Source organism: Prunus avium, chromosome 1 (genome assembly GCF_965620075.1).
Source record: "Prunus avium chromosome 1, drPruAviu1.hap1.1, whole genome shotgun sequence".
NCBI classification, from domain to species: domain Eukaryota; kingdom Viridiplantae; phylum Streptophyta; class Magnoliopsida; order Rosales; family Rosaceae; genus Prunus; species Prunus avium.
In genome coordinates, this window is record NC_142284.1 from 40,573,615 (window position 1) to 40,582,591 (window position 8,977).

The 8,977-nt window shown below is 37.4% G+C and overlaps 1 protein-coding gene across 3 annotated transcripts; it reads right to left on the reverse strand.

The window, feature by feature from the left end:
* Positions 1–1,246: 1,246 nt before the first annotated feature.
* Positions 1,247–8,749, reverse strand: LOC110772887 (AMP deaminase-like). 3 transcript variants are annotated; one of them, XM_021977370.2, is made up of 20 exons: positions 8,134–8,749; positions 7,766–7,962; positions 7,647–7,665; positions 7,059–7,238; positions 6,542–6,717; positions 6,349–6,400; positions 6,110–6,237; positions 5,854–6,033; positions 5,595–5,662; positions 5,365–5,507; positions 5,043–5,104; positions 4,619–4,732; positions 3,610–3,750; positions 3,027–3,179; positions 2,876–2,929; positions 2,689–2,799; positions 2,345–2,518; positions 2,189–2,269; positions 1,909–2,007; positions 1,247–1,813 (listed from the first exon to the last, which is right to left on the reverse strand). In XM_021977370.2, exons 1-20 carry the CDS (start codon positions 8,630–8,632, stop codon positions 1,745–1,747), a joined length of 2,700 nt encoding a protein of 899 aa, XP_021833062.2. In that variant the 5' UTR covers positions 8,633–8,749; the 3' UTR covers positions 1,247–1,744. The 3 variants fall into 3 exon arrangements, with proteins under 3 accessions (XP_021833062.2, XP_021833065.2, XP_021833063.2); XM_021977373.2 differs by having other exon boundaries at positions 7,059–7,151; positions 8,134–8,748; XM_021977371.2 differs by having other exon boundaries at positions 7,059–7,205; positions 8,134–8,748.
* Between the last annotated feature and the right edge of the window lie 228 nt (positions 8,750–8,977).

Here is an 8,977-nt window from a genome sequence, read left to right on the forward strand (position 1 = left end):
TATCTCTCTCGAAACTTAGAAACAAGATATAAGGAATTTGGGATAAAGTAATCTTTCAAGAGATTCTTACCCCGAGACTGTCTATGTCTGTCCACGTTCGGGGCACGACGACGGTGGTGTTGCCTTGATTCATTAAGCATACACACCGCTACAAGCATTTCTTCCTCTTCTTCATCAACCTCCCGATCTTCCTCAGCACGTCTGCGCTAGATTTCTTCCTCTTCTCGCTCTTGCCTCTCCAACACCCTCCTCAAGTTTGACATTGAGAGTAGAATGTGTTTTGTAAAATCTCATAAATGAAAGAATAGATAAGATATGGTGTGAGAGGTATGAGTTAAGGGTGTAGTTTTATAAAGGGATTCAGAAGATAGAGATGACACGTGGCACAATTTTAGAGGGTGAAAATCTTATCTGAAATATGATATTACAATTTTTTTTTTTAAAATATCTGAAAATCTTATCTAACATGGGACACGTGGCGCAATTTTAGAGGGTGAAAATCTTATCTGAAATCTAAGATTATAATTTTTTTTAAATATCTAAAAATCTTATCTGACATGGGACACGTGGCGCAATTTTAGAGGGTGAAAATCTTATCTGAAATCTGAGATTATAATTTTTTTATATAATAAATATCCAAAATTTTGATCTGAAATAAGACACATGGCAACTGAGAATCTCATCCGAAAATCTTTCTGAAAAATGATGGATACGTGGCAACCAAAAATCTTATCCGAAAATTTAATTCGAAAATGTTATCTGAAATTTTAGGTGATAATTTTATAATAAATAGTGACACGTGGCAACCGAAAATATTATCTGAAAAGCTTATCAAAATTAATAGTTTAAAATATAAAAAAATTCAGACAAAAAAAAAAGTATAAAAAAATAGAAAATAAAGTACAATAGTATTTGCCCTTGCCTTAGCCTTTTGGGGTGGAACCAAAAATGGCAAGGCTGGCACTATTTACGTAAATAGTGCCAACTCTTGCCTAGCCTTAGCCTTTTGGGGCGGACATGCTCTACACGAGGAGAAAAACAGACAAAGGCCTCAAATTCAACAGGTGAGGATAGGTGCAATGCAACCTTCATGACTAAAATTACAAAACATTTTCTCATCTCTCATTCAGTTCAGTTTTCCTCACCTCTCTCACATCTCCATGTCTCTTATTTCTCTTCAATTTTCAAAAATCCCATGGTAATATACTGGGTCGTGAAGGCACATTTTGCACGGGTCATTCATCGGTCACAAGTAAAAAAGCCGGTGGTTATCTACATTCATAGTCACGTAACATAAACATTGTGAAAACACATCAACTCTAATCGGAGGCTATTTTCTTTGTGAAAAGCTAAAGGAAGAATGCTAATAGTGTAAAGGTCTCGTTATAAACCTCTCATTTTTCATACCAAGTATGCTTATAACCAAAAAAGAAAAAGAAAAAGATAAGGATGGCTTCCAACTTTCTAGTGAGTCAGAGACCTGTAGAAAACCAAAGCCTATGAACTCCAACAAAATTGGATCAAAACTAGCCATGTGTCTTCCCTCAATGCTGCGATGAACTGCCTTGGTTGAAGCTGTTGTGTCTCATAGATACTTTTAGATTTAATAAATTAGTAGCACCTAATTCTATTTTTAATTTGGCAGAACAAGCTCTAGAGGAAATACTGATATCAGCCTTGTTTTAACACCTCCAGTTCATTGGCATCCGACTGTCAGGAAGAAGCAACATTTAGCATGTTTGCCTCATGGATCTGTTTCTACTGGAAACTTGGCTTTTCCTGCATAGATGTACTGTATCTCCTCCTTCCAAGTCTGCAAGAAAAGCCAATCATTCAGCAAGAAAACGAGGAAGGGGGATGGGGAGGGAGGGACTTTCAAAAAGTTCAACAGGAACCATAGATACTTGCCTCGTGTCGAAAGGCAATCCTCAAATGAGGCACATTTGTCTTCTGCATGTCATTTCCTTCAGGGCCTCTCAAGAAATACTTACTACCAAGCCATTGCGACTGCAGTGTGGAGAAAAAGATAACTAATTATCGTAAAAGACCCTGGGGGTATAATCGGATGGTACAAATAGTCAACATCAAATCTGAAAATGGACTAGACCCAGTGATTGTATGCATGAGACAGAGACAGAGACAGAGATTTCATATGAATACAGAATTTTCTGCAGGTGGATTTCCTCACCTTTGCTACATGTGAAAATCCAGATTGATAGACAGAATTTCTCGCTACCTCGCAGAGGTCACAAGCACTGAGCTTCCATACCTGAATTACACTGATTTGATAAGATACAAAACCATGAACACTGTAAATAAATAAATAAATCATGAGTAGACAAACCTGTGCTGCAACACTATATTCTTCCACAAGCGGTTCTTTTGTCAAATGGATTTGTAAAGGATCATCGCTTGAGAGTGAGACGTTTAGACCACGTTGGAAGAACATAGGAAAGGGGTTGCGATGGTAATCCAAGAAAAGTGAATTATTGCTCAAAGGTGACATAAGCAACCCAACCTGCATTTAAGGGAAGTTACTAATTGTATTAATATCACAAAATCAGCAGCAGGACAAGGTCATTAACAAGCTAACAAGATTAAAATTGTATAGTTAGTTAACACTAAACAATAAGATCACACAGATTGACGTGGATAATGCCTGCGAAACAAAAGTCACAAGGGGCCAACCTGGCCCAGGTAATACAGGTACTGCAAAACAGGAGTTTTGCGAAGATTGATCCCATGAGAGATATTATGGCATAGAAGGAATCCGGCAGCCAAATGGTCAATATCACCCGCCTGCAGAGTATAAAACTCCTTAAGATCACAATGACCATTAAACAGTAATATGTGAGTTTAGGTAGCAGAAAACAACCTCTCCACAGTGAGGTCGGAATTTTATTGTAGGCAGCCCTTTTGATTCACGCAGCTGGAAACAAAGGGAAACAAGAGAGTAGAATCAATTTCAATATCCCTAGATATAATTTGCCATCTTTTTATACTTACAAGGATCAGGTGTTGAAAACCTTATTAAGAGTGTACAAGTTTGCATAGCAGTAATAAGCATAATACGAGTATGCGGGATTGAATTCATTAGTCCATTCAGCTGGTGTTGGCATGTGTTTAGTTGGACGCCTTTCTGGTTTACTTTCATCATCTACAATGTCAAAACCCACCACCTGTTTTCAAACAAATAACCATGTTAAAACTAAAAACATATAATATAATGACTGAAAAGCTATTAGTATTAAGATACCTCAATGAGTCGAAATTGATGGATTATATTGAAGGGATGAAAGGTTTATCCTTAAATGTATATGACTATTAGAAATGTTTATTAGGTTGTAAAACTGTGGACTGTCCAAAATATTAACAACTCTACTAAATTTTGTATAAAATTCCTCACTTTCAGTAAAGACATGGTTAAGCAAAGGAAATACTTATATTTTCTTAGTAATTTAAAAGTCTTCTACCCAACTAAATCCACCATTTAAGTCCTGTCCTGGGGTTTGGAGTGTGAAACACACTCCACCACAAAATCACACACATCAAAATATCCAGCACATCTTTAAATAACATCTCTAAGGCATCTACATATAACTGACCAACCTGCATCAGGAACAAATGTAGTTGAGGATGAGAATTTGGATTGACAGTGGCTTCAAAGAGCGGTATGAACACATTATCTAAAATATTCTGGAAAGAGGTAACAATTCCCATCTTCTTGTAGATATTGTATAGCCGTGGTAGCTGCAAATTGAAAACAATGCTAAAATCTCATGAGCTGATGTATGAAGCTAACTTTAAAGGAAAAAGCTACCGGGCAAACTACACATTTAGAAATACCATGTAGAAACCTAATACAATAATCATGCAAGTCAATGGATGAGGAACTAATAAAGTATAGCTACTAATAAGAACAAACTACAGATTCATAGTCAACAACATAAAATATAGCCAACAGAGCCATATAAACTCTTGTTGGTATTTGTCTCTCGGTAGTCAAGAACATGATCTTACCATAACTATCTAGAGCCTCCTTATGCAATATATGCCTAACACATGTTCAGTCTAATGCTCAAAGTGACATAAAATGCTACAATGAATAAACACATTAAATGTAGCTACTGTGTTCCATTCTCCAGATCATATTGATGCAATGCAAACCTATTTCAATTCTGTGTGCATACTGTTCATTCACGGTCCAATACAATATCAAATTGTCCATAAAATTTTGTAGATGATCATTTTGCTGGCAGAGTGGAAGCAAAAACTTAATGGTTTAGATCCATATCAGCAGGATAAAGACAATTTATCATTTTCTTAAATAGGTCCAATTCTCCCACAAACCAAATCATTTTACATGTTTACACCAATTCAACCCTAATGACATATGTTAAAATTAAGTATTGATGAGCAAATGCCAAAAAGAGCACATATAGATAAGTCAAATTGCAATCACACTTGGTAGTACACCACATCTAATGATATGAGCCAAGTGAAATATGGAAGGCATCATCATGAGTACAGGATCCCAACAATGCAGACAGACAGTTGACTACTCACACAACTGAACAGGAACCAGAGGAAAAAAAAAAGGTAACAAATATTTAGATACCTGTATTAACCAGACAGCGTTCTCACTATAGATTGAATTGTTAACGAACCAACTAGCCAGTTGATCCCACTCACTTTGTTTCCTTCCATAAACAGAAATCCTGTACTCTGCCATCTGAAGGAAAAACAAAAAAAAGATACAAAGATCTAAGAGGCCTACCAATAATCTTTCTTTTATAAATAACTGATATAAGCCTAAAATAATTCCTGAAGAATTTTATCAGCATTCATCAATACAAACCATTACAAGAAAACCTGAGATATTTGAAACTGCTATATTCTTTGGTAAGTCGAAAACACAGAGTACTAAGAGAAATGCATTATTACACATGAGAGAGAGAGAGAGAGAGTAACAGTCAAACAGTACATTTTAAGTTTTCCAAGACCATAGCATAGACAGAATACAAAACAAAGATTTAAAAAACCTGATATCTGCTGGCTTCAAGATCTGACAGAACTTCTTTTGTTACTTCTGCTAAAAACCTCCCTGCAATAGTACAAATAATCAATCAACTTTTTGAAATAAGTTAAAAAAGAATCGAATAAGTTGCCATGTAGGTCCAGTGCTATTTATTTTCTACAAGCCAACATCATGCAGGAAGAGGTGCAGTACAGGTCAGGTTACATAAGGATACAGTTGATTCTCAGATGAAAGTCCGAACAGAAAAGATTGCATGAGTGTGACACCATACAAATGCAAAGATGAATTTTCCAAACTGAATGGCTTAACATTGATTTTGATCATACCTTGGATAAGATTGTCCTGCTTCAAGAATATTTCTCTGAGTCTGCTCTGTCCACATGGATTATACTTTAAGTTGAATTTGTCAAATCGATGGAAAGTACTCTTATCCGCATGCACATCTAACAAGTCAACATTCAGATCATGCCTGAAATAAAACACATACCATACCACTATGAGAGAGACAGATACTACAATTGATAGATACCAATCAAAAGATCAGAGCAAATTGTACCCTGTCAAGTCCAAACTCTCAAAGACTTCCTTGAGTGTAAGATATTTTCCATCTCTGAATATGACAACCTGCCCAATTTAAGTTGTGTGGCATAGTTAGTTAGGAAGTAAACTAACTGTTGATGAGAAACGAAACGGAGATATTCTGAAACAGAAACCAGAGGGGCATTGCGCCCCTTTTGAGCCATGGAACAATGTCGAAACTAAAGTTCATAGCAAGTTCCCAGAAATAAACAACTAAAAAAGAATATAGTTTCTACCTCATCAGGTTCTTTTTTGAGCTTTGACTTGATAAAGGAGAGGAGATGCTTCTGGTTCATGCAAGCAGAATGGTGCACATGCGTATCAACTTTCCTAACATTGTAAAAATCACGGTGCGGTGCACTCTTCTGGGCTAAAAATTCCCTATCCGCATTTAGCAACAGATGAACACGGAATTTCTGCACGATGTTCAGACAAGTCATAAACAGAAACCAAAAATAGACGTCCAAGACAGAAAAAGTTAACTGAACCAACCTCCTCAAGAAATCGTAACCTATGATGGCATGCAGAGCGTACATTTCCAATAGACAAAACTTTTAGAAGATAATGCATATCAGTGAAAAATGCTGTTGAACTTGCAACAGGGAAAATATCTACAGTGTCTGCAGAGAAAAACAAAAGGTAAGTGCTCATGAAGTAAGATTTCCTAACTCAATTAACTACAACTCACGATGTATCACTTTTACTAAACTACGAATTAATTCAGTGCTTACCATTTTCACTTGCATAAACATGTATCACACCGTCTTCCATCCTAAAGCAGTGCTGCATGAAAGATTTAAAAGAAAGAAAAAATTAAACAAATGCTATGAACAAAAGAACTCACTTGAACAATCAAAATTCAGACAGATTTTATCTGCTGCAAAGAGTGAGAGACAGATTATGAATGAGAAGAGAATGACTCACAGTTGATGCTTCAACAGGTTCAAAATGAAATGGGTCACTTTTCTTCTCTGATGCAATGGAGTCTGTTCTGGCTACCGTCCATGGAGCAACTTCTTCCTTGTAAAGATACCTCTTACGAAGATCCAAGCATTCTCGAATCATCTTGTGCACTTCTTCTTCTTCTTTGCTTATTGACTCTGCACAGAATTGTTTTGACAAATAGCCAAGGATGCATCAAGTTATTAGCTACATTGAATGATAGAGTATTTCTTGTTTGACTATAAGTTATAACTAAAAATTTTGTTTTAATTCAATTGCCACAAAAGAATCCTTCGTACAAATTACCATGTCAATACCTATTGTACTACAACATTCAAAGTTCAAACAAAATGTTATATACAACTACAAGTTAAGAGGCAAAAAATATTCAATAGCATATAATGTGCAGGTCAACCAACAAATTTTAAGGTCAAAGGAACTTAGAAGTAAACCAGATACAGAGCTGTGAAAGTATTAATGGCTGGGAAAATGGGATTACCATGCATTGATGCACTCAACGGTAAAACTATGCTGGTAAAATTGTGATCATTCTTCACGGAGTTTCCTGAGGCTGTATCTACCTTTCCATCGCCTTGCAGATCAACACCAGATTTTGCTTCAGTTGAAGTCACTTGATACATTCGATCTTGTATAAAATTCTTAACATCACTTTTAAGAACTGCAGAAGAATTTTGAAGGTTTGAATTTACATCCTGCATATCCATCTACTTGTAAAATGGTTCGGTTCTAGATGCTTTCATTTCATCAACAGATCCTATACTAAGGCAAGTAAACATGTAGGAAGTAAAGATATTCTTATGTGCTATAGTAGAATCTGTTGACATTTTGGCCACACACAGGTTTCTGATTTCAAAAGAAGGTTCCAGACTCTTTCTCCATGCTTTATCATAAGTACAATTTTGATATTCATTATAGTGATGATTATTTACAGTACGTTTTTCTTCATTGTCAAGATGACATCACAAAATTCTCTTCTAAACATGGATTCTTTATGAACATGGCATGACCAGATAATTGTCAGAATCTATCGTTTTGCACCATTGCTTTGAAGCCTTCGCATTTGTACCTTCATTTTGGTAAACTGACTGGAAAAAAAAAAAAAAAAAAGGAAAAAAGAGGACAATGATCATTTTCTGATAAGCATAATGCATATGAATGATAAGCTAGGATTACAGAGACACGTACAGTTACGGTATTATCTAAAGAATCTACATTTCCATAGTTGAAAGTATCGTCATCTTCATTTGCAAACTCAGTTCCTTCCTCGTCGGAGTCTGCAATACTTTCAAAGGCATTTCCAGCCTGAGACCTCGGAGTCATTAACCTTCCAATAGGCGTCATCCTTGTATTGGAACCAGGGTGGTTACCAGACTGACCCTCTCCTACAGCAAGCAAGGCGAAATAAAATTTTAACATTATAAAAAAAAAATGCTACTAATTGGGATATAAAACTCTCTTTAAATTACTTTGATCAAGTACTCTACCAATAAACAATTTTCTCAAATATTAAATGGCGGCACAGAGAAATTCAAGTGGAGACTGAGAACACCAACCGGTTCTTTGATCGGTTCGAAGAAGCGGAAGCCCCGAGGGAATGAAATTGAGCTTGTCTAGCGAAGAAGAAAACCCTGGAGCTCGAAAATTCGGGGGCGGATCAAACTTAGCTTCCTCTTCCATCCAATCGGTGCTCCTCGAAGCCACATTGGGCAACGAAGACGATATCCTATAAGACTGAAGCGCCTTGTCGTGGAGCGACCTCGGTCGCATGTTCCGATCAATAGCCACGTCAGTGACCTCACCGTCAGACTCAAACCCTCGCTCTTCTCCGTCTTCGATGTAACTCTCTTCTCCTCCGTCTTCGGTTGCAGAGCGATTATCGGAAATGCGAGATGGCTTGCGGCGGATCTCAATGAGGCGCTGGAGCACCTGGTCAACGCTGCGCTTGTGGATGTAGAAGGCGGAGACGGCCATGAGAGAGGCTCCGACGAAGGCCGCCATGGCCAAGTGCAGGGACGAAGTCGACGGAGCTGAAGAAGAAGAGGACGAGTCCATCGGAGCGGACTCCAAACGCGCGTTTTGATTGATTAAAGCTTCGAGTTCGAGGTTGAGAATGGATGAGTATCAAAGTCTGTTTCTGTTTGAAATGGCGGTCGATTGGTAGAGTGGGTTTTATAGTGTGCTCTGACTCTGATGGAGAGGAGTTGCAACCAAGGGTTTAAGAGTGGGACCCACCCAACTCATATAAGTATAAGACTGCTGCCAAGTCAAATGTGTCGTACATAAACTGCCACGTAGGATACCCACGTGGACTGCACGGAAACAGTGCCTTGGGCCTTCTTTTATTTTGATCAGATGAAGCCCATGGGCTTTACTAAAAATAAGCCCACTGATACTTTT

Excerpts from the sequence above, each read along its gene's own strand:
- LOC110772887 (XM_021977370.2), bottom strand. The coding sequence starts at position 8,632 with ATGGACTCGTCCTCTTCTTCTTCAGCTCCGTCGACTTCGTCCCTGCAC. Across the intron at positions 2,008-2,188 it reads GATTTTCACATGTAGCAAAG|TCGCAATGGCTTGGTAGTAA; the intron begins GTGAGGAAATCC and ends TCCACACTGCAG. Across the intron at positions 1,814-1,908 it reads GGATTGCCTTTCGACACGAG|ACTTGGAAGGAGGAGATACA; the intron begins GCAAGTATCTAT and ends CTTTTCTTGCAG.